Genomic DNA, 26677 nt, shown 5'->3' with positions numbered 1-26677 from the left:
GTATGTATCCCTTGTGTGGTGTTCGGGTCTGTGGGACCCGTTTTTATTTTTTTATTAAAAGAATAATGATACAATTAATTAATTTTTCAAACTGAGACTCACTGACTTCGGCTCATTTTCTGTGAAGAACATATATCAGAATACATATTTAATGATCACACACCATACACCCCCCCTACATATTTCTATTACATATAAGATGTCCGGGTCCACTGAGGGTCAAATGTGCGAGAAAGTGAGAGCAGACCGTGTTGACAAACAATGTTGCAACCTTGTGTGGTAACCGCAGGTGCAGACACACAAAAGAAGCAGTTCCCACACAAGGTTGCAACATTGTTTGTCAACACTGTCTGCTCTCATTTTCTCGCACATTTGACCCTCTGTCTTGCGGGAATCTTTATTTTCTCACACTCTATCTGCTACAAATTGGAGGCGGGACACTATAATTATAGCTTTGCCAGTGTGGTTTCTTATCACAACCGATCAAGATGGCCAAAAGGTACTCTGTGCAGAGGGCCCTGGAATTGATTTTGGAAGAGAGATAAGTTTTTGATGATGATGTAGAGGGAGAGGATTCAGAATTTGAGGATCACATTTCTGAAAATTCAGAGTCTGACAGTGACTCTGAAGAAGATGATGAGATTGAGCATCAGCCAGTTCCAAAACAAAGACGAGCCACAGGACCAGGCCGTCAGCAGCCATCCGCAGGACCAAGCCGTCAACAGCCAGCCCCAGGACCCAGCAGCCAGCCCCAGGCCCAGAACAAGCCAGTCAGCATGGAGCAAGTGAGGAAATAAATGATAAATGGGTTTTACTTGTATAGCGCTTTTCTACCTTCAAGGTACTCAAAGCGCTTTGACAGTATTTCCACATTTACCCATTCACACACACATTCACACACTGATGGCGGGAGCTGCCATGCAAGGCGCTAACCAGCAGCCATCAGAGGCAAAGGGTGAAGTGTCTTGCCCAAGGACACAACAGACGTGACTAGGAAGGTAGAAGGTGGGGATTGAACCCCAGTAACCAGCAACACTCCGATTGCTGGCACGGCCACTCTACCAACTTCGCCACGCCGTCCCTATATGGATGTCAAAAAATTCTGCAATTGAATGGTCTTCTCGCCCAAGAAAAGAGCCACCCCGCAAGGCTGTCAATGTGAAAAGGATGCAACCAGGGCCAACACGGATGGCAGTTACTCACAGACAGGACATCAAGTCTTCTTTTGAGCTTTTCATCCCAGATTCCATCCGGGAAATTATTATTGACTGCACTAATTTAGAAGGAAGATGTGTTTTTGGAGAGAGGTGGAAGGAAATGTACCAAACCCAATTACATACTTACTTCGGAGTTCTCATCCTTGCTGGAGTTTTCAGGTCCGCCTAGTGGTTAGAGTGTCCGCCCTGAGATCGGTAGGTTGGAGTTCAAATCCCAGCCGAGTCATACCAAAGACTATAAAAATGGGACCCATTACCTCCCTGCTTGGCACTCAGCATCAAGGGTTGGAATTGGGGGTTAAATCACCAAAATGATTCCCGGGCGCGGCGCCGTTGCTGCCCACTGCTCCCCACTGCTCCCCAAGGGGATGGGTCAAATGCAGAGGACAAATTTCACCACACCTAGTGTGTGTGTGACAATCATTGGTACTTTAACTTTAACTTTAACAAAGAGGAATCCGCAGAATCCCTGTGGGATGCAGAAACTGGCAGAGAAATTTTCCGTGCAACAATGTCTCTGGAAAACTTTCACATCATTTCCAGGATTATCCGCTTTGACAACCGAGATGACAGACCAGCTCGACCGCAGAGAGACAAACTAGCTGCCATCAGGACAGTGTGGGACAAGTGGGTGCGCCGCCTCCCCCTGCTGTACAACCCTGGGCCAAATGTCACCATTGATGAACAGCTGATGCCATTTCGGCAGTATATACGATCCAAACCTGCAAAGTATGGTATAAGATCTGGGCTGCCTGTGATGCCACTTCCTCATATGCTTGGAACTTACAAGTCTACACAGGAAAACCTGATGGAGAAACCCCCGAGAAAAACCAAGGAATGAGAGTTGTTCTTGACATGTCTCAGGGACTCAGTGGACACAACATCATATGCAAAATTTTTTTTACCTCGCACAAACTGGGACAGGAGCTCCTGAAGAGGAAGCTGACCATGGTAGGAACAATAAGGAAAAACAAGTCAGAGCTCCCACCTCAACTGCTGACTTCAAAGAACAGGCCTGTCAAGTCTTCCAAGTTTGTATACACAGCTGACACATCCCTGGTATCCTATGTGCAAAGAAAGGCAAGAATGTGGTACTCATGAGTACACTGCATGGAGATGGAAGAATCTGTCACCAGGAACATCACAAACCAGAGATCATCATGGATTATAATGCCACAAAAGGAGGGGTAGACAACATGGACAAGCTGGTGACGGCCTACAGCTGCAAACGGAGGACTCTACGCTGGCCACTGGTGATATTCTTTGACATGTTGGACATCTCAGCGTACAATGCCTTTGTCATTTGGATGGCACTGAACCCAGAGTGGGAACAAGTGAAGCACCAGAAAAGACGGCTCTTTCTTGAGGATCTGGGAAAGGCATTGTTGAGACCACAAATCGAGAGAAGAAAACATACCGTATTTCCTTGAATAGCCGCAGGGGCGCTAATTAATTTAAAACCTCTTCTCACTCCTGCGGTTACCAAAACCATGCGGAATGAGCAAGCATGCTCTAATTATTTTAAAACCTCTTCTCACTCCGGCGCATACCTTATCATTAAAAACACATTTAATAAAAAAAACGTTATTATGATCTTACCTTTACTTGTAGATGGGTCCATGTGCAGCTGCTTCTGATCAAAGGCAGTCTTTCTAATCTTTCTTCAATTTTAAAAGTCTCTGGAGATATTCCTTTAATTATTACCTCCTGCTTCGATTGAAAGTCCAGTTTAGAAAACGGTTTTATTTTAGATATGTAATCCTCCATGTTAAAAGTGCAAGCAAACAATTGCTGCATGCTTGCTGCTTGTTGTCTTCTTCTGCAGTACCTGTCTCCTGCAGTACTGGTAGTCGCAAGAAGGATCACTAGCGCCCTCTACCACCTGGAGGCGGGAGTCATTTAATGACTCATATTTGACCCGGCGGAAGTGCCAAGCATGCGCTAATTATTTTGCGAAACGAGTTTGACCCGGCTGTAATTCTAGGCAGGCGAATACTATATTCCCGGCGCCAATTCAAGGAAATACGGTATCCCCAGAACCCCAGCCTCTGCAGCCATGGTGAGGAGGATTCAGGAGGAGAATGCTGATGCCCTGTGCACCCAACCTACAGAACCACAATCTGCAGAGCCTGAAGTTAGTGTGTGATGCTGTTGCAGTACATGTCTGGCACTCATGTCTTGTGTGAGAGAGAGAGAGGTGTTAGTAAAATTCATGATCTTTTCATTATTCTAGGTTGTGAACACCAGCAACAAGAAGAAGCGGAAGCGGTGCGAAGTGTGCGGACCCAAGATGGACAGGAAAACACAATATACATGCATCAAATGCAAAAAGTATATCTGCAACACACACACAGTAAAGCTCTGCCCCTCATGTGTTGTATAGGCTAGTGGCTAAAGGCCATGTGTTCAATGGGGCTGATGTGTTGTCTTGGCTGATATGTTTACTCTGTGTTAATGTGTTCAGCTTGTTTTGTGCACCTGAATGGGTTAAATTTCCAGTTCAAAGAAATAAAAGTCAGTCGTTTTGAAAAACCTTGCTTCACTTGTAAATTTGTTTCCACTCATATCTTGATTTTAATTGATTTTCTTTATTATGTTTTAAATAATATGTTATAAATGTGACCTAACAAATGTAAAGGGCAAATATTAACCATATAAATTGTTTATACTGCTTGTAATTGGGATAAGGTAAACATCTGTTCAGTATTTTAACATAAAAGTGTTTGATTGTGAGGCATTAAAAGCCACAAAATGCAACGGGTCCATCAGACCCACACATGCTGGCTGAGTAACAACAATATGAACATTACACAAGGGTTAAACCAAAATACAGATTTTGCTTACAAATCAAAAAACTAACCCCCGCCCTAACTCTCCTGACAGCACTGGAAAATCCTGACTAATCAAGTTATTAATCTTTAGTAAATTTTATCCCTCATTTTTAATGATTGACTTGGTAAAACAAACAAGAGTTCCACGATAACTTGATTTTGATTCGTAGTACAAGCCATAGGAGGGAGAATACCCTTGTGAGGGCGGAAGGAATCAGTAGTCGCAGTCCGGCCCGTTGGCCTTTACAGTTGCTCTTTTGCATCTCAACAGTTGTTTTTCTCACTTCGATAGGGCGAAAACATTCTTGCCCAGGCACACCCTCTTGGTGTTAGAGTATAAATTGTTGGGTTTCTGGCACCAGTTTCTAGATTAGATGTGACCAATCTAATTTTATGGTCATGAACTGGTGAAGCCAACTTGGATGAGAGGCCAAACTGTCATGTCTGTGTTGATCATGTTTTTGTTTTGCTTGGTTTTTGGACACTTTTTAGTTCTTGTCTTCACTCCCTTGCTTTGTCACCATAGTAACCATTAGTTTCACCTGGTTCACATCCTCATGTCACGCACCTGTCTCACGTTTTCACATTTTGAGTCACGCACCTGTTTTCACTAATCATGTCACTAGTATTTAAGGCCATTGTTGCCAGGCAGTCGGGCTGGCGACATCACTCTTGACACACTTTCTACACCCCCTTGTTCATGATCCATGCTGCTCTTTTTCATGTCCTGTTCTGGTTCCAAGTAAGTTTTCCTTATTCAAGCCGTAGTTTGCAAGTTTTGTTTTATGTCTTAGTTCTGCCTTTGTGCTAGTGTTTTGTTTCATAGTCAAGTTTGTACCTCCGCTGTGAGCGCCTTTTGTTTATTCCTTTTTATTGTCCTTATATTAAATTATGTACTCACCTCCAAGCCACGTCCGGTCCACATCATTTGCACCACGGGAGAACAAATCACGCCATAGACCAAGTCTTGACACAAACGTCTTCTAAGACCAACCAAACAGTCCAGTTGTGATCGATTGCATGCCCTGAGAATACAATGACCTGATGAATGAGAACATCTATAGGTACATGTATTTATACAATCACATTAAAATAGTATTTTAGTAAAAAAAAAACTTTTTTAAATCTGTTTTTTATTTCAAATCCATTATTTTAGTTTGCAAATCTTCTTTAAAATTTAAAATTCATTATTTTTCCTTACAAATCTTTTATTGTTTGATTGCATAAAAAGACACATTTATCTTTATAGATTTGAGGCACATTGAAGCGTTATAGATGTACTGTAAGTGTTTCTTGATGATTGGCTGACCCTTACCGCCAACCGCTCGGTGTGGAGACGTTTGTTATGGTGGATTTACTCAAAAGGTATGTCGCACAACTCAATGAAAAATCATTCACTGCTATATTTTCAGATGGATATTTCATAAACTTTTAACTTTATGCTGAACCCTATTGAAATATTAGGAAATTGTAACTGTTGTTAGGAACTAATATCGTGCATTTGTGAATTACAAGAAAAACAAAAAATAATGGTAATTTTTTGTTTATGGCCCTGATACTTTCCACACAAATAGAGGTCATGGTAAGACAAATACACGTTGGCATTGGTGACAAATGTATTTGTCCAATAAAAAAGGGAAACAGCAGGGAAAAAAACCCTAAAAAACACTGCATTGTTTTTTTAATGTGTCTTTTTGTCAGGATGCTAATGTTGTTTATACTTTCTGCTTTCACAATTATCAGTCTATTCACTCACTAATATATTAACAAGGACATATGCTACAATATTGGCTATTACATTTGATTGTCAAATTTATTAGTGATGTGCGGATCGAAACTGAAATATCGATACTGCCGATACCAGATTTTTATGCTGTTATATTGATTCTCAAATCAACGATGCTTTTGATTCTTCAGTTATTTGAGATAATAAAAATCATTAACAGGAACACAATAAATGAGGCAAAGTGTCAATTTTTGTTGTGATATACAGAACATGTTCAGTATTTTCACGTTATCTTCATGTAAGTGAATTGTGAATGAGTTTTTATGCTAATAGTAATTCTTAATAATAAATTTATTTGAATGCTTTTATAATTTTACTCATTTCCTTTTTTATGGTTTAAAACAGCACTTTCGTGTACTTTGTATGATTTTGTCCTGTTTTAATAGCTTGACTATATTGTTATTCACGTCACTACCTCAATATACTTCAGCATTTGAAATCAAGAACTCTGACTTGTATACTTTATGGAATGGGATATGTTATATTTGAAATATACTACTTTTTACATTTTAGCAGACAAGTATGTTTGCACAAAGTATCAGATCGGTATCGCCGATACCAGCCTGAATTTCGGATTGGAAAGAAAATGTTCAGCCCCTCTGTCAGTGTAATGTAAAATAGCAACGCTTTCCACAAATGTTTTTTTTAAGTCAATAGGCGACATGTGAAATGTAATTTAGCTTTTACAAACCAATCAAAGAATAAGTACATAAAAAAATCAATGTTTGTATTATTGATAAACCTTTGCTTCCATTACATAGGATCAAAATCTATTTCTAACGTATGACTTCACTTCTTCACTTAATTAATGTGTGTTGCCTTTTTACCATGACTCAAAAAAATGTTTTATCCTTTGGTCAGTTTGTCTTTCTAGATGGCATACATTCAACCCTGGTGTGTATTCATACTACTATATACAAAACCCAAAAGCAGTGAAGTTGTCACGTTGTGTAAATGGTAAATAAAAAGAGAATACAATGATTTGCAAATCCTTTTCAACTTATATTCAATTGAATAGACTGCAAAGACAAGATATTTAACGTTGGAACTGGAAAACCTTGTTGTAGTTTTTTGCAAATATTAGCTCATTTGGAATTTGATGCCTGCAACATGTTTCAAAAAAGCCAAGTGGCAAAAAAGACTGAGAAAGTTGAGGAATGCTCATCAAACACTTATTTGGAACATCCCACAGGTGGACAGGCTAATTGGGAACAGGTGGGTGCCATGATTGGGTATAAAAGCAGCTTCCATGAAATGCTCAGTCATTCACAAACAAGGACGGGGCGAGGGTCACCACTTTGTCAACAAATGTCTGAACAAATTTTTTAAGAACAACATTTCTCAACCAGCTATTGCAAGGAATTTAGGGATTTTACCATCTACGCGCCGTAATATCATCAAAAGGTTCAGAGAATCTGGAGAAATCACTGCATGTAAGCAGCAAGGCTGAAAACCAACATTGAATGCCCGTGACCTTCGATCTCTCAGGCGGTAGTGCATCAAAAAGCGACATCAGTGTGTAAAGGATATCACCACATGGTCTCAGGAAGACTTCAGAAAACCACTGTCGATAATTACAGTTGGTCGCTACATCTGTAAGTGCAAGTTAAAACTCTACTCTGCAAAGCCAAAGCCATTTTTCAACCCCACCCAGAAACGCTTCGCTGGGCTCGAGCTCATCTAAGATGGACTGATGCAAAGTGGAAAAGTGTTCTGTGGTCTGACGAGTCCACATTTGAAATTGTTTTTGGAAATTGTGGCCGCGGTGTCCTCCCAAACAAAGAGGAAAAGAACCATCCGGATAGTTTGAGGCGCAAAGTGTAAAAGCCAGCATGTGTGATGGTATGGGGGTGTATTAGTGCCCAAGGCATGGGTAACTTACGCATCTGTGAAGGCACCATTAATGCTGAAAGATACAAAAAGGTTTTGGAGCAACTTATGTTGCTATCTAAGCAACGTTATCATGGACGCCCCTGCTTATTTCAGCAAGACAATGCCAAGCCACGTGTTAAAACAGCATGGCTTCATAGTAAAAGAGTGCGGGTACTAGACTGGCCTGCCTGTAGTCCAGACATTGAAAATGTGTGGTGCAATATGAAGGCTAAAATATCAGAAGGGAGACTGTTGAACAACTTAAGCTGTACATCAAGCAAGAATGAGAAATAATTCCACTTCAAAAATGTGTCTCCTCAGTTCCCAAACCTTTACTGAGTGTTGTTAAAAGAAAAGGCCATGTAACACAGTGGTAAAAATGCCCCTGTGACAACTTTTTTGCAATGTGTTGCTGCCATTCAATTCTAAGTTCATGATTATTTGCAAAAAAACAGTTTCTCAGTGTGAACATGAAATATCTTGTCTTTGCAGTCTATTCAATTGAATATAAGTTGAAAAGGATTTGCAAGTCATTGTATTCTCTTTTTATTTACCATTAAAGGGTGACAACTTCATTGCTTTTGGGGTTTGTAGTAATATTACCGTTCAAGTCATGTTTGTATTTGATATAAAAACAGTAAGTGTTCCTTCACCGTTGTCTTGGTTATTGATGTGTTCTCTTTGTTTGTACGAACAGAACATGTTGCTGCGTGTTGTGTTTAGCGGGGTGCAGAAGTATCTCAGCATGTGTGAGCCAACATTCGATGCCTTCCTGGAAGAAGGTCAGTCATGACAGAATGTTACTATTGTACAATTATAAAAACATCTCATTTATCATGACAAACTTGACTTAAGTTAATCCTTGTGTGCTGCAACAACCTTTGCTATCAGCTTGAACTTGGAAGCATTTTGACATGGGTTGACTTATTCCACCCCATGGTTCTCATCAGAATGTCATGCAATTTCACTTTTTGTAATATTCATTTCCTTTTCATTCATATTACTTCAGTGAGCCTAAAGTTCCACATACCACACAGCCAACAGTCAGATTTGAAGGTGTATGACCCGCCTGACACGAAAGTTGACGCGGCCGTCTTTGAAGAAGTCGTGAAGAAGTCAACTGGAACCTTCAGAGTCATGCTGAGCAATGAAGAACTTGGTAATCACTGACAGTTAACATAACCTATTTTTCCGACTATAAGGCGCACTTAAAATCTTTTCTCAAAAATGGACAGTACTCCTTACAGTATAACCCGGTGCGTCTAATGTATTAATTCTGGTTGTGCTTACCGACCTCGAAGCAATTTTATTTGGTACGTGGTGTAGTGATGAGTGTGACCACATAAGAGATTTGTGTGGACTGCAGGTTGATGCCTATTCAATAAATGACGCTAGCAAGCAACACCAAAACTTTGATGTTTCATTGAGAATAAAGATTACACACGGCGCTCAAACATTTGTCAAAATGTTTTCGTACGACTTTGGTAAGCTACGAAGCTGCACCGCTTGATGGATTGTTGGAGCATTATGGCTACCATAGTCAGACGTACTGTGCTTCAACATACGGTTATTATTATGGTGCGCGTATAAGGACCCCAAAATGGCAGCTATTAAAATACATTATCTGCCGTTTTGTATTACAATATTATGCAAAACCAACTTTTTTTTACCTATTGATACCCGCTGATGTGTATTTGGGATCTGCAAAAATCCAGGATATTGGTCCACAATTGTAGTCCGCACCGTAGTAAATAAGATCCTTTTTATCTATACTCTTGTTGTGGGGCGTTCATCCTCCGCTGTTGCCATTTCTAATATAAAGTAGTGTACAGTTCTAACTTATATCTGTCAGTAGACTCTCTATGGAAGCGCCAAAATCTACTGGTATGAAAAAGATGACAGAGAAGAGACGCTGTCGAAGTGGAGGCACGTAAATAAGACCGCCCACACAATGGCGCATCATGAAGCGACTGTCAGAAAGCGACTTCAAGATGATCTGTAAAACATCATCCATGCAACATTTTGAGCAAAGAACCACCATTACATGTTATGTAAACCACAAGGAAGTCTTTTTATTGTAGAAAAAAATCATAACATGACCGCTTTGATGCGCCTTATAATCCGGTGCGACTGTCTGAATAGACCCGTTCATCACCAGTGTGCCTTATAATCCGGTGCGCCTTATGGTCTGGAAAATACAGTATATCTTTACACATTACATGAAGGATTGGGTGGGAGCATCCATCAAGCTGCACCGCTTGATGGATTGTCGGAGCATCACGGCTACCATAGTCAGACGTACTGTGCTTCAACATATGGTTATTATTATGGCGCGTGTATCAGTAGACTCGCTATGGTAGCGCTAAAGAGACCGGTATGAAAAAGATGACGGGGAGGAGACGCTGTTGAAGTGGAGGCACGTAAATAAGACCACCCACAAAACGGCATTTTGAGCAAAGAACCACCATTACATGTTATGTAGACCACAAGGAAGTCTTTTACATTTAGAAAAAAAATCATAATATGACCCCTTTAATGCGCCTTATAATCCGGTGCGACTGTTGTGTAAAAATATATCTGAATAGACCCGCTCATTGACAGTGTGCATTATAATGCGGTGCACCTTATTGTCTGGAAAATACAGTATATCTTTACACATTACGTGAAGGATTGGGTGGGAGCATTCATCAAGCTGCACCGCTTGAGGGATTGTCGGAGCATCATGGGTACCATAGTCAGACGTACTGTGCTTCAACATTCATCCATCCATCCATTTTCTACCGCTTGTCCCTTTTTTGGGGGTCGCCGGGGGGGGAGGGGGGGGTGCTGGAGCCTATCTCAGCTGACGGTTATTATTATGGTGTGTGTATAAGGACCCCAAAATGGCAGCTATTAGGAGACATTATCTGGCGTTTTGTATTACAATATAATGCAAAATAATAATTGTATGCTCCTGATGGGTGCTGGTAGCGCCTTGCATGGCAGCTCCCTCCATCAGTGTGTGAATGTGTGTGTGAATGGGTGAATGTGGAAATACTGTCAAAGCGCTTTGAGTACCTTGAAGGTAGAAAAGCGCTATACAAGTATAACCCATTTATCATTTATTTATCATTTAAAACCAACTTTTTTTTAACCTATTGATACCTGCTGATGTGTATTTGGGATCTGCTAAAATCCCGGCAATTGGTCCACAATTGTAGTCTGCACCGTAGTCAATAAGCTCCCTTTTCTCTATCCTCTTGTTGTGGGGCGTTCATCCTCCGCTGTTGCCAGTTCTATTACAAAGTAGCGTACAGGTATAACTTATATCTGTCAGTAGACTCGCTATGGAAGCGCTAAAAACTACCGGTACAAAAAAGATGACGAGGAGAAGACACTGTCGAAGTGGAGGCATGTAAATAAGACCGCCCACACAATGGCACATCCTGAAGAGACTTTAGAAAGCGACTTGAAGATGATGTGTAAAACATCATCTATGCAACATTTTGAGCAAAGAACCACCATTACATGTTATGTAGACCAGTGGTCCCCAACCTTTTTGTAGCTGGGGACCGGTCAACGCTTGAAAATGTGTCCCACGGACCGGGAGGGGGGGGGGGATTTTTTTTTTCTTTTTTTTTTTTTTTTTCATAAAGAAATACAATCATGTGTGCTTACGGACTGTATCCCTGCAGACTGTATTGATTTATATTGACATTTACATACACAATATGTATATATTGTGTTTTTTATGTTGATTTAATAAAAAAATAAAACTTTTTTTTTTTTTTCTTGCGCGGCCTGGTACCAATCGGCACGTAAATAAGACCGCCCACACAATGGCACATCCTGAAGAGACTGTCAGAAAGCGACTTCAAGATGATCTGTAAAACATTTTGAGCAAACAACCACCATTACATGTTATGTAGACCACAAGGAAGTATTTTACATTTAGAAAAAAAAATCATAATATGACCCCTTTAATGCGCCTTATAATCCGGTGCGACTGTTGTGGAAAAATATATCTGAACAGACCCGTTCATCGACAGTGTGCATTATAATCCGGTGCGCCTTATTGTCTGTAAAATACAGTATATCTTTACACATTACATGAAGGATCGGGTGGGAGCATCCATCAAGCTACACCGCTTGATGGATTGTCGGAGCATTACGTCTACCATAGTCAGACGTACTGTGCTTCAACATACAGTGTTATTATTATAGCGCGTCTATCAGTAGACTCACTATAGAAGCGCTAAAGACTACCGGTATGAAAAAGATGACGGGGAGAAGACGCTGTCGAAGTGGAGGCACGTAAATAAGACCGCCCACAAAATGGCACATCCTGTTGATCTGTAAAACATCATCTATGTAACATTTTGACCAAAGAACCACCATTACATGTTATGTAGACCAGGGGTCCCCAACCACCGGTCCGGGGACCGGCACCGGTCCGTGACACATTTGCTACCAGGCGTTAAATAATTTAAAACCGACCGCATTTTCTCATACTTAACTTTCGCCAGTCCCACCAGACACACCAATAAGCCTGTTCATAGATGTTTTATAAAACTCCTGATATGAAGTTGGCATTTGCTATATTTGTTACATCTTTGTTACATGGGACAATGCACTTTTATAAACATATAAAATCTAAAGGTGCCAAATCGTAGCCAAAAGCTAGGTTCCATCTGCAGTCCGCGGCAGGTTGATGACCTAAGATCAGGGCAGACCATGAACAAAGTGACCATAGTAGTTAAAGTGCATAAGGCAGATGGAGAAGTGCTAAATTGTTGCATATAATAATTGTGCTGAAGGTAGAAAATACAGATCTTCTTTGGCCTAGTAAGTTAAAGTGCTGGTATTATTGCACATACTCCTATTACACAAGTAGTTAGCAATAATGGATGTATTTACGCACGGAAAATTAGAGCAAAAAAAGCTAACATTAGTGTATCTATGTATTAAATATTGCACAAAATTTGAATACATAACTTTTAGAATGGAAATAGAAACCCACAGAAATATATATGACAAGTATTTCTAGCTTGATTATATATCCATGCTCTTGTCCTTGAATGTGATGTATCACCTATAACCCATCAGATACTAAAGCCAAAAAAAGCCCACTACTAGCTAAATGAGTAAAAAAACAAGTCTATGGAGAGCTTTTTTGCAAAGGGAAAAGGCCAGGGGCTCCCACTAATTCAACGTTATGGTGAGTTTTTTCATGTATTCATTTTTCATGCACTTATTTGCTATATTTATCTGCCACACATGGAAGGCCGGTCCGTCAAAAAAATGCCTACATTAAACCGGTCCGTGGTGCAAAAAAGGTTGGGGACCCCTGATGTAGACCACAAGAAAGTCTTTTACATTTAGAAAATAAATCATAAAATGACCGCTTTAATGCGCCTTATAATCCGGTGCGACTATCTGAATAGACCCGTTCATCGACAGTGTGCCTTATGGTCTGGAAAATACAGTATATCTTTACACATTACATTAAGGATGGGGTGGAAGCATTTACAGTTCCCGTTAATGATTCAGTTTTTTCCATATTCCTTTGTGCACATGGGTGACGTCATTTTCCTCACCCGCTGTACCTGATGATAGTTACTCTGAACTTTACCATGTGTGACACTGGGAAAGAAGCTGCCAGAAGAAGTCCACCTCAAAGGCCAAGTCATGATGCAAAAGCGGTGGGTGGACTTTGTTGTGAAGTCTAGTCTGGATGTTGTCGAGCGCTGAACATTTCCTGGCTTCATGTTTGATTTGAATCTAGTTGATTGAGAACATCCTAATGACAAAGCCCGGTGGTGAACGCGTCATGAAAGAGTACGCAAAAACCAAATCCCTGACCAATGCGACCAGGAGACAGATGATAAACATCCTTGCTGCTGAGATGACAGAAACACACGGGTAAGAATCCATGAAGGCTGTAAAGGAACATTGTTAATATTGTATTAAGTGATGGTCACAATGGATGTTTTCCATTAGGACGTCTCCTCCTAAAAGTGTGAGAGTGATGTATGCACGGGGGATTGTTGCTCTCTTTCCATATCTGGAAGACCCATATTCCAAACATGGATATGTAAGTAAAACATTTAACACACTGTTGACTGAATATTGCAGCCATGTCCTCACCACCATAGATACTTTCAATAAAACCATGCATGTGGAGTGTAAGCGGTAGAAAATGGATGGACGGATGGAAAAACAGCATCACTGTCATGTACTACACCGGGGTTCGGCAACCCTTCGCACTGCCCTCGTGGCTCCCTTCAGCTTTTTTCAAAAATATATAAAAATGGAAAAAGAGTAATATATATATTTTATGTTTTAATATGACAAACATGACACAAACGTTCCTAATTTTCCTAACTTTTCATGCTTCACTGACGAGCGCCGTTTTGTCCTACGAATTTCAGCGGTCCTTGAACGCACCGTAGTTGTGTGGACTGTGACGCAACAGTTTGTTTACATGTACAACTTTCTCCGACGCTGCCACAGAAAGACGTGTTTTATGCCACTCCTTCTTTGTCTCATTTTGTCCACCAAATGTTTTATACTGTGTGTGAATGCACAAAGGTGAGTTTTGTTGATGTTATTGACTTGTTGGAGTGCTAATCAGGCATATTTGGTCACTGCATGACTGCAAGCTAATCCATGCTAACATGCTATTTAGGCTAGCAGTATGTACATATTGCTTCAATATGCCTCGTTTGTAGGTATATTTGAGCTCTTTTAATTTCCTTTACTTATGTCCTCTGTGTATTTAATTTATATTTGCATGTCTCATGACACATTATCTGTATGTAATATTGGCTGCATTTCTAATAGTTGTTTGTGTTCCATGTTGTTCCAGACCACAGCAAATTTACCCAGCTCGCAAAGATTGTAATACATTTATTAGTATAAGACGTTTCCTTTAACCTGGACACAAACATCTATACCTTTGGCCATTCTAAGTCAGTCATTTCCAGGAGTTATCTCACCCTTTGAGAAGTGTTACTAATGTTTTCCAATGTTGTAAAAATGTGTAGAATAATTATTACATTTCAACATTTCTATCAAAGAAGATTTGCATCAAAATGACACATTTTGATAGTAGGCTAATATAGACACTTACATCATGTGTTGTCTTCATTATAACACTTATATAAGACTTTTAAAGTCATTTTGATAGTAGGCTAATTTAGACACTTACATCATGTGTTGTCTTCATTATAACACTTACATAAGGCTTTTAAAGTAATTTTGATAGTAGGCTAATATAGACACATCATGTGTTGTCTTCATTATAGCACTTACATAAGACTTTTAAAGTAATTTTGATAGTAGGCTAATATAACTTATATAGACACTTACATCGTGTGTTGTCTTCATTATAACACTTATATAAGACTTTTAACGTCATTTTGATAGTAGGCTAATATAACTTATATAGACACTTATATCATGTGTTGTCTTCATTATAAAACGTATATAAAACTTTTAAAGTCATTTTGATAGTAGGCTAATATAGCTAATATAGACACTTACATCATGTGTTGTCTTCATTATAACACTTATGTAAGACTTTTAAAAGTAATTTTGATAGTAGGCTAATATAATTAATATAGACACTTACATCATGTGTTGTCTTCATTATAACACTTATATAAGACTTTTAAAGTCATTTTGATAGTAGACTAATAAAGACACATCGTGTGTTGCCTTCATTATAAGAGATATATAAGACTTAATTTTTTGCGGCTCCAGACAGATTAGTTTTTTTGTATTTTTGATCTAATATGGATCTTTCAACATTTGGGTTGCCGCCCCCTGTACTAGATGTACAATGGCATGTACATTATCTTTCAAATCAGCCCACATGATGTAAATCTAGCTGCATAAGGTGATTCTTTCAGGTACTCGAGACGTTCCGCAGTGTTTACTTTATCACATGTTTAGGCCAGATCTCGTAAAAGTCTGCGCTATTCCGCTGCACGGTGGAGTCCCAACAGAACGACTGTGGATATTGCTGGTGGCGATACTGTTCCGTGACGTTCTGCATCAGACTCCTCCGACAGGGGCGCCGCTAGGGATTTTGGGCCCCATGAAAATAATCTTTACAGGGCCCCCTGTATTATAATTTCATCATCATTAGGGCCCTCTCTGGGCCCCCCTCCATCATGGGCCCCTAGAATCCGTCTCCTTTACCCCCCCTTTTCGGCGCCCCTGTCCTCCGACCCCAATCGTCAAATGATTGTCTATTTGAAGAGAGCTGTAGACAAAAGTTTGCGTGTGGACAAGAAAATACGTCTTTCATATACGTAGGCTTAGTCTTAGTCTGCATGTATTTTCACAGGAACATTACTACGATCCAGAGAGAGGATCAGGATACCTGGCGTGGCGGTTGAAGACAATTCAAAGAAAAACTGCAGAGGGAAGAAGTGTCTCGGTTGAGAAAACTCCCAAAAGTAAGTTTACATATGATGTGGATGGACTTTGTAGCCACAGATGAGGACAAGTGTGCCTTCTCTGAAGATGGTGGGCCGGGTAAAGGTCGGTCAAGACCCTTCAACACGGACACGGTCCTGCCATACCAGGAAGTGGAAGCAGCTGTGGAGGTTCTAAAGCACTCTTCTGATGAAGGCACTATTCGTGAAAAGATGAAAGCCACCTTCATTTATCGTCGTTCAATGGTGAAAGACGACAAGAAGTCCACAGAGGTCTTCTCAGTCTTCCCGCGGTATCTGGACACACCAGGGCTGGTAAAGGTTAATTGGAGTATTCCATGCACCATACGGTCCACCTCATCACTCTGCACTTTTATCTTTGCCATTCCAGATTGAACAAGACTTCCGACTCCTGTTTGGCGAGGTCACCGCCAACAAACTCTTGGAGACGTGGTCCAACAGTCTCAAAGCAAAAATTGTGAGGGAAAGCCATGGACTGGTACCCACCACAGAGGTTTTGGAGTTGATGTGCAATGCCAAGTCAGGCGCTGACATGGAAAATGGTATGACTGTTTTACAAGCAGCCATGGTGATTCTATGACATGGATAATGGTATGACTGTTTACAAGCAGCCATGGTGATTCTATGACATGGAGAATGGTATGACAGTTTACAAGCGGCCATGGTGATTCTATGATTGTTGGTCCCTAGGCTGGGACAGTGACATGTCTGCTGTCTTGCTGCTGCTACATCTCCTGCCACCATCTGCACAAGGACGCAAGAGACCAGGAAAGATGTCTGCATCCCAAGCGGCTGATAACCTCATCAAATTCCTCAAGGTACGTCGATAAGAATATACTTTCCTCTAGGGCTGGGCCATTAGATGATCCTGATCGCGATTCATTTCAGTTCCATCACGGCGATCAGCTGCTTCCATTAATTACCTCCATCAAACATGGCGGGAATGTCTGTGAGAAGTTACCGCAGTCGTACACAGTAGTACATAGTACACAGTAGTGAACAGTAGTAAACACAGTAGTAGAAACAGTAGTACACAGTAGTGAACAGTAGTACACAGTAGTGAACAGTAGTAAACAGTAGTGAACAGAGTAGTACACAGTAGTAAACAGAGTAGTACACAGTAGTAAATAGTAATACACAGTAGTACACAGTAGTGAACAGAGTAGTACACAGTAGTAAACAGTAGTGAACAGAGTAGTACACAGTAGTACACAGTAGTAGATAGTAATACACAATAGTACACAGTAGTGAACAGAGTAGTACACAGTAGTAAACAGTAGTGAACAGAGTAGTACACAGTCATCATCATCGGCGGTCACTCGTGGTCGAGTATGACTGTCCTCCTTCCTGGTCCTTGTGGGTCTTCAGGTGGGCGTAGAGGCCGATTCTGGACCCGATTATTCTGGGGCAATGTGGACAAGGGAATGTAGTGGTGGTGGGTTTGGGTTGGGCCTGTTTGGTGGATGCTCTCTCCTTTCTTAGTCTGTGCTTGTCTTGTGCAGCATGGCGGAGGTCGTCATTATATTGCGCGGCACCCTCACGGACAAGGTTTCTCCACATCGTCCTGTCTGTTGCCATGACTTCCCAAGACTTAAAGGCCTACTGAAATGATTTTTTTTATTTAAACGGGAATAGCAGATCCATTCTATGTGTCATACTTGATCATTTCGCGATATTGCCATATTTTTGCTGAAAGGATTTAATAGAGAAAATCGACGATAAAGTTCGCAACTTTTGCTCGCTGATAAAAAAAAGCCTTGCCTGTACCGGAAGTAGCGTGACGTCACAGGAGCTAGTATTCCTCACAATTCCCCATTGTTTACAATGGAGCGAGAGAGATTCGGACCGAGAAAGTGATGATTACCCCATTAATTTGAGCGAGGATGAAAGATTCGTAGATGAGGAACGTTACAGTGAAGGACTTGAGAGACAGTGATGGACGTATCTTTTTTCGCTCTGACCGTAACTTAGGTACAAGCTGGCTCATTGGATTCCACACTCTCCTTTTTTTATTGTGGATCACGGATTTGTATTTTAAACCACCTCGGATACTATATCCTCTTGAAAATGAGAGTCGAGAACGCAAAATGGACATTCAGTGCCTTTTATCTCCACGACAATACATCGGCGAAATGCTTTAGCTACGAGCTAACGTGATAGCATCGTGCTTTAACTGCATATAGAAACAAAAAAATAAAGGATAGAAGGAAGGATAGATAGAAAATCAACAATACTATTAAACCGTGGACATGTAAATACACGGTTAATGCTTTCCAGGCTGGCGAAGGTTAACAATGCTGTGCTAACGACGCCATTGAAGCTAACTTAGCAACTTAGCAACGGGACCTCACAGAGCTATGCTAAAAACATTAGCTCTCCACCTACGCCAGCCAGCCCTCATCTACTCATCAACACCCGTGCTCACCTGCGTTCCAGCGATCGGCAGAAGGACGAAGGACTTCACCCGATGCGTTTGGCGGCCCGGAGACGTAGGAAGTCAAGGTGAGGTCGGCGGCTAGCGCGGCTAGCGCTCCAACAAAGTCCTCCTGGTTGTGTTGCTGTAGTCCGCTGCTAATACACCGATCCCACCTACAACTGTCTTCTTTGCAGCCTTCATTGTTCATTAAACAAATTGCAAAAGATGTCCAAAATACTGTGGAATTATGAAATGAAAACAGAGCTTTTTGTATAGGATTCTACGGGTACCATAACTTCCGTTACTCTGACTTCGTCACGCGCATACGTCATCATACCGCGACGTTTCAGCCGGATATTTCCCGGGAAGTTTTAAAAGTCACTTTATAAGTTAACCCGGCCGTATTGGCATGTGTTGCAATGTTAAGATTTCATCATTGATATATAAACTATCAGACTGCGTGGTCGGTAGTAGTAGGTTTCAGTAGGCCTTTAAGGTCTATGTGACACTTTGTCAGGTTTGCCTTGATGTTATCCTTAAATCTCTTCTTTTGACCTCCCGGGGCCCGTTTCCCTTCAACAAGCTGGGAAAAAAGGACTTCTTTTGGGAGGCGAGAGTCAGGCATGCGGACTACATGGCCCGTCCATCTGAGTTGGTTTTGGGCAATCGTGGCAGTGATGGTGGGCAAGCCAGCCTCCTCCAGGACGCTGGTGTTGGTGCGTCGGTCCTCCCAGCTGATCCTGAGGATTTTTCTGAGACATCTATGATGGTAGGTCTCGAGTGCCTTTAAGTGCCTGCTGTAGGTGGTCCAGGCTTCTGACCCATACAGAAGGGTGGGGAGCACGACTGCTTTGTAGACCAGGATTTTGGTCTTTGCTTGGAGGTCACGGTTCTCGAAGACTCTCTTCCTCAGCCTTGAGAAGGCCCCACTGGCACAGCTGAGGCGGTGGTGAATTTCATCGTCAATGACAGCTTTAGATGACAGGAGGCTCCCAAGATATGGGAAGTGGTCCACATTTTCCAGTCGGATTTTGTCAATTGAGAGGTTTGGGGGCAGGACAGGCGCACTACGGTTTGGTGGTGATTGGTGGAGGATTTGGGTTTTCTTTATATTGATGGCAAGACCAAGCTGTTTGTATGCCTTTGCAAAAGCAGACAGAGTGCACTGTAGGTCCTCTTCTGAGAGGGCTACGAGGGCATTATTATTATTATTATTATTATTGTAGTACACAGTAGTACACAGTAGTGAATAGTAATACACAGTAGTACACAGTAGTGAACAGTAGTACACAGTAGTGAACAGAGTAGTACACAGTAGTGAACAGTAGTACACAGTAGTGAACAGAGTAGTGCACAGAGTAATACACAGTAGGGGAGCAATGGTGCTCGGTTTAATCCTGCATGCAACGATCCGCCGTTGTGCTGTGATTGGGTGTGTGTTTGTGTGTGTGTGTTTGTGTGTTTGAACGTGTTTGTGTGCGTGTGTGTGTGTGTGTGTGTGTGTGATTGTGTGCCCCCCTTGTCCCCTCACCAGGACACGGCCCTGCACCTGGCCGTAGACCTGCCTGTGGCCCCCAGAGTAGTAGTAAATAGTAGCGATGGTACTCAGTATAATCCTGTGGCCCCCAGAGTAGTAGTAAATAGTAACAATGGTACTCCGTATAATCCTGTGGCTCCCCAGAGTAGTAGTAAATAGTAACGATGGTACTTAGTATAATCCTGTGGCCCCCAGAGTAGTAGTAAATAGTAACGATGGTACTTAGTATAATCCTGTGGCCCCCAGAGTAGTAGTAAATAGTAACGATGGTACTCAGTATAATCCTGTGCCCCCCCAGAGTAGTAGTAAATAGTAACGATGGTACTCAGTATAATCCTGTGGCCCCCAGAGTAGTAGTAAATAGTAACGATGGTACTCAGTATAATCCTGTGGCCCCCCAGAGTAGTAGTAAATAGTAACGATGGTACTCAGTATAATCCTGTGGCCCCCCAGAGTAGTAGTAAATAGTAGCGATGGTACTCAGTATAATCCTGTGGCTCCCAGAGTAGTAGTAAATAGTAACAATGGTACTCCGTATAATCCTGTGGCTCCCCAGAGTAGTAGTAAATAGTAACGATGGTACTCAGTATAATCCTGTGGCCCCCAAAGTAGTAGTAAATAGTAACGATGGTACTCAGTATAATCCTGTGGCCCCCCAGAGTAGTAGTAAATAGTAACGATGGTACTCAGTATAATCCTGTGGCCCCCCGAGTTGTAGTAAATAGTAACGATGGTACTCAGTATAATCCTGTGGCCCCCCAGAGTAGTAGTAAATAGTAACGATGGTACTCAGTATAATCTTGTGGCCCCCCAGAGTAGTAGTAAATAGTAACGATGGTACTCCGTATAATCCTGTGGCCCCCCGAGTAGTAGTAAATAGTAGCGATGGTACTCAGTATATAATCCTGCAGGGGACGTAGTGACTTAATAAAAACTATTTAAAAAAGGTGATATTAATGGTGATGGAATGATATCAAAAATGAATAGTGATGATGTGTTCTTGTCGTACTGTCCTTCATCTTCATTGGCAAGTTGATGTTGTTCACTAAGTCCTGCTGTTGTAGGAAGGCAGCAGTCCACAGCAGCATCTGGACTACACCACCCACACCTGTCAGCCATACCTTCTAGTCCAGGGACCGACCAGGAGCAGAATCCAGTCTGCTTTCATCGTGATTGACAACCACGCTCTGCCATCCAAGGCTGCAGGTTCATTAGCAGCTCTCGATGAGCTCTTTAAGGCCTACTATGTCTTTGGCAGGTCCTACACTTCTTCCCTCACCAACTTCTGGACTTTTCTGCAAACCACCATTTATAACATTGACGTGGGGGAAACCAAGGAGAGTCCCCGGGTTGCAGAACTGCGAGCAAGAATGATGCGCTAGTATCGCAGCCAAGAATGATGTGCTAGTATCGCAGCCAAGAATGATGCGCTAGTATTGCAGCCAATAATGATGCGCTAGTATCGCAGCCTAGAATGATGCCCTAGTATCGCAGCCTAGAATGATGTGCTAGTATCACAGCCAAGAATGATGCGCTAGTATCGCAGCCACGAATGATGCGCTAGTATCGCAGCCAAGAATGATGCGCTAGTATCACAGCCACGAATGATGCGCTAGTATCGCAGTCAAGAATGATGCGCTAGTATCGCAGCCACGAATGATGCGCTAGTATCGCAGCCAAGAATGATGCGCTAGTATCGCAGCCATGACACCTTTTCTTGGTCCAAGTCTCCTTTCACTGGCCGCCCAGTTCTGTTTGAAACATGGGGAGACTTTCAATGTCTGGAGACAAATTCAACATAGTCCAAAGACTGGAGCGCTCCTGGACCAAAGAGGTTTCAACACGGTGGTGTGTTGTCAGCCTCGTGTTCCATCCCTGCTGGGAATATTTCTTCATTTATGTTTGTTAATGATCTTAACTTTGTTTACCTCCAAATAACTCTGAATTATAATCTTTAGGCACCGCACCATTTGTTTCCATTATTGGGGGTAACTCACCCACTCACAGTCAATTCTCCATTTAAAATCAATACTTTTTAACAACACTAAGTGCCAGTTCTGTGATGAACTACATTCCTCCATAAAATAGATAAACAGCTCTGATACATTTCTATGTGTAGTAGACCTAAGTATTCATTAAGTACCACCATAATGACAACATTAAAATACAGTAGTGTAGTAGACCTAAGTATTCATTACGCACCACCATAATGACAACATTAAAATACAGTAGTGTAGTAGACCTAAATAAAAGTGTAAAAAAAAATGACTGTTAAATGTTGTGTTTGGATTGCGCCCTTACTCATTGCATTACGGTACCTATTGTGTTGTGCTGTATGTTCTATATGTTTACGGTACGTACACAGGATGTGACGTCATTACGCTCTCATTGTGAGACGCGCCATTTTCAGCCGCTACTTGTAAATAAATATGCCATTAGGCTAAAGATTAAGAGTATTACTTTATTCTCCGATACGTGTGGACACTGTGCACTGAAACGTGACAGGTTATGGGCCCAGGAAGAGTTGGAGGAAGTTTAACGTGACGGATTAACACGGAGCTTCTGTGGACAACTTGGAGATAAAGTGAGTAAAGCTCGGAAGAAGTTTTTCGCGACGCAATACGCGAGATGGCTAACAGAATGGCGACACCAGCCCCGCAACTTCTTTTTGATGGATCAGATGAAAAATATGACCTGTGGGAAACAAGATTTTTAGGTCATCTACACATTCTAAAATTAAAAGAGGCGATCCTGAATGCGCCATCTGGCAATGAAGAAGCTCAAGCTGAACATAGGAGGAAGAATACTGACTGTTATGCTGAACTGATCAGACTCATTGATGACAAAAGCTTATCCTTAATAAGACACGAGGCTGCAGATGATGGCAGACAAGCCCTGAAAATACTGAGAGAACACTACTCCGGAAAAAGTAAGCCGAGGATCATCAATCTGTACACATCACTCACCAAGCTACACATGGGAGAAGGTGAGAATGTTACAGACTACATTATAAGAGCAGAGAACATTATCATGGCCCTAAAAGACGCTGGTGAAACCATGAGTGACGGACTAAATGTAGCCATGGTGATAAATGGGCTACCAGAATCCTTCAAGCCCCTAGCAGTCCATGTAACACAAAATGAAGATACAGTTACATTTGCAGACTTTAAAAGGAGACTAAGAGTTTATGAAGAGAGCGAGAAAATGAAGAAGACAGAATCTACAGACAATGTGATGAAGACCCATGTAAAACAGGGCAGACGTCCACCAAGGGCACAAGCTGGCAATAGAAAAGATGAAGATGCCAACGTGACGTGCTACAGATGTGGAATAAAGGGGCACAAAGCAAGAAAGTGTTCCAGAAAAGTATGGTGTGGATACTGCAAAAGTAATACACACGAAGAGTCGCTGTGCAAGAAAAAGGGGGAACGAGATGGCGCGAGAAAGGTCGTGGAGGAACGAGACAGCGACCGAGAGGACCATTTCTTCAAGGCAAACGACGCAAGGAATGAGAGACCACCAGGCAGCGTGAAGATGAAAGGCATTATGGTCGACGGAGGAGCAACATCACATATTGTGAATGACATAGAAAAGTTTAAAAGCTTCGATGACACGTTTCAACCTGACTCTCATTCAGTGGAGCTAGCAGACGGAACCAAATGCAGTGGAATAGCACAGAGAAGAGGAACAGCGACCATCTGTCTGCAGGACAGCGCTGGACGACAGCACAGAGCACAACTGAGGGATGCTCTGTACATACCCACATATCCACATGACATATTTTCCGTGGCGCGTGCCACAAATGGAGGAGCGACGATCACCTTCGAGAAAGGGGACAATCGCATGGTCACAAGGGACGGTAGCAGGTTTGACATACACGAAAGTGGTAATCTGTATTACTTGCCTACTGTTCAAACTGATATTGATCTATGTAAAGTGTGTCATGATGTAGAAACATGGCATGAAATTTTAGGCCATTGTAATTATGAAGATGTGCAAAAATTACAAGGTGTAGTGAGAGGCATGGAGATAAAAGGGAGTGCGGCTAAACCAGCACAATTATGTGAAGTGTGCACAAAAGGAAAATTTACCCAGACGAGAAACAAGGAGCCTGACAGGAGGGCTAAGAAACCCATGGAACTAGTCCACACTGACCTAGCCGGTCCCATGCAAACGCCTAGCATTGATGGTCACAAATATGCACAAATATTTACTGATGACTATTCTGGTACCATGATGGTGTACTTTCTAAGGTCTAAAAGTGATGCAGTGCTCGCAACAGAACGGTTTTTAGCTGACGTAGCACCATACGGTGAGGTTCGGTGCATCAGATCAGATAATGGTTCTGAGTATACAAGCAAAGAGTTCCAGGCACTGTTAATAAGGAATAGGATTAGACATGAAACGTCTGCACCCTATTCACCACACCAAAATGGCACGGCCGAGAGAGGGTGGAGAACCCTTTATGAGATGGGCAGATGCTTACTGCTAGAAAGTAACTTACCAAATAAGCTGTGGAACTACGCAGTACAGACGGCGGCCTATGTACGGAACAGATGCTACTCTAGGCGTACACAGAAAACACCATACGAGTTGTTCGCAGGGAAAGAACCAAACATTTCCAAAATGCAAAAATTTGGATCAGTGTGCTATGCTTATCAGCAACAAGCCAAGGGCAAGCTAGACTCTAGGTGTGAGCAGGGTGTTTTTGTGGGTTACGATAAAAACAGCCCAGCCTACCTAGTGTACTACCCAGAACAAGAGAAAGTTCAGAAACATAGATTGGTAAAATTCACAACCAAAACTGCAACAGAAAAAGAAACACAAACATGTGAGTCATACATGGGGTATGGTGATGTACAACCCAGGGTTAATGAAAGAGAAATTTGTGTTGATGATGACAAGGTTGAAAATGTACCAGATCAAGGTTTACAGGGTGTTTCTGAGACTTTACCTGAACAGACTGAACGCAGACAGCCGGGTAGAGTCACTGACACTGTAAACAGAAGGAACCCATCGCGAACCAGGAGGAGGCCGGTTCACTTACAGGAGTTTGAGACTGAGGATACAATGGACAAATTTGTAACATGCGTGGACTCTTGCTACAGAGCAGTATGTGACATTCCTCAAACCTACAAGGAAGCGATAATGTCAAACAAATCAAGGCAGTGGAAAAATGCTATGGATGATGAGGTGAAGTCACTGGAGGAAAACGACACCTTTAGCCTCACCCATTTGCCACCGGGCAAACAGGCAGTGGGGGGAAAATGGGTCTATGCCCTCAAGAGTGACATTGACGGAACAGATAAATACAAAGCGAGGTTCGTAGCGAAAGGCTACAGTCAGAAAAAGGGAACTGACTACAAAGAGACATTTTCACCCACAGCAGACATGACAAGTGTGAGGGTGATCATGCAAAAGGCGGCACAAGAGGAGCTAGTGCTGCACCAGCTTGATGTAAAGACTGCTTATCTTCACGCCCCGATCGATTGCGAAATTTATATCGAACAGCCAGAAGGCTATGAGAAAGAATCAGTCACAGGTGAAAAGCTAGTGTGTAAATTGCACAAGTCTCTCTATGGTTTGAAACAGTCTGGTAGAAATTGGAATGCAATGTTGCACACATGTCTAACTGAGAATGGTTTTGTACAAAATTCTGCTGATCATTGTGTGTACTCACGAGAGGAGCATTATGAGAAAGTGATTTTACTTGTATGGGTAGACGATCTCATCATAGCATCTAAAAACAATGGTGTACTCAACAGTGTGAAAATGATGCTCACTGAAAGATTCAAAATGAAGGATCTAGGAAAATTGAAACATTTTCTGGGAATAGATTTTGACCAAACAAATGGTAAAGTCACAATGTCTCAAGAGAGATATGTTCACAAAATCTTAGAGAGATTTGAAATGCAAAATTGCAAGTCCAGAGAGACTCCATGTGAACCAAAACTAGAGTACACAGGTGATGCAGACAAAATGACAGATCAAAGAAGGTTCAGGGAGGCTGTTGGAAGCCTAATCTACTTGTCCACATGCACACGTCCAGACATAAGTTTTGTGGTCAGTAAATTATCCCAATACTTTGCTGAGCCAACAGTCGAACACTGGAACACAGTAAAACATGTGTTTAGATACCTCAAAGGTACAGCAGAAAACAAGTTATGTTTCAAAGGAAATAAAACTGAAAAACTGGGATTGAGAGTGTACAGTGATGCTGACTGGGCGTCAGATGTGTCTGACAGGAGAAGCACATCAGGTTATTGTGCTAGTCTAAGCGAAGGTAGCTCTCTAATCTCATGGAAAACAAGAAAACAAGCTACTGTTGCTTTATCTACATGTGAGGCAGAATACATGTCTTTGGCATCAGCCATTCAAGAATGTATCTACCTAGGACAGCTACTCAGAGACATTGACAAATACCCTTATACACAAACAAAGGTATTTGAAGATAATCAAGGCACTATTGCACTAGCCAAAAACCCAGTGAACAGGCAACGGTGTAAACACATAGATATCAAATACCATTTCATAAGGGAAACTATAAAAAGTGGCAGAGTGATTTTGGAGTACT

General features: G+C 41.8%; 1 protein-coding gene across 3 annotated transcripts in view; it reads left to right on the top strand.

Annotated features, from left to right (window-relative positions):
• The window catches only part of LOC133655921 (uncharacterized), a 49186-nt gene extending 26689 nt beyond the window's left edge, over nt 1-22497 (top strand). The window contains exons 3-12 of one of the 3 annotated variants that reach the window (XM_062056568.1): nt 8404-8488; nt 8716-8865; nt 13302-13387; nt 13471-13607; nt 13686-13779; nt 16039-16150; nt 16218-16444; nt 16521-16692; nt 16841-16968; nt 21168-22497. In XM_062056568.1, coding sequence (XP_061912552.1) covers nt 8404-8488; nt 8716-8865; nt 13302-13387; nt 13471-13607; nt 13686-13779; nt 16039-16150; nt 16218-16444; nt 16521-16692; nt 16841-16968; nt 21168-21485 — 1509 coding nt within the window. In that variant the 3' untranslated portion in view covers nt 21486-22497. The remainder of the gene's footprint in view (nt 1-8403; nt 8489-8715; nt 8866-13301; nt 13388-13470; nt 13608-13685; nt 13780-16038; nt 16151-16217; nt 16445-16520; nt 16693-16840; nt 16969-21167) is intronic. The other 2 variants (XM_062056576.1, XM_062056585.1) reach the window with 2 other exon arrangements.
• The last annotated feature ends 4180 nt before the right edge of the window (nt 22498-26677 follow it).

Source organism: Entelurus aequoreus, linkage group LG01 (genome assembly GCF_033978785.1).
Source record: "Entelurus aequoreus isolate RoL-2023_Sb linkage group LG01, RoL_Eaeq_v1.1, whole genome shotgun sequence".
Classification (NCBI taxonomy): Eukaryota; Metazoa; Chordata; class Actinopteri; order Syngnathiformes; family Syngnathidae; genus Entelurus; species Entelurus aequoreus.
The sequence above is the reverse complement of the archived record's forward strand: the minus strand, read 5'-3'. Positions and strand labels throughout refer to the sequence as shown.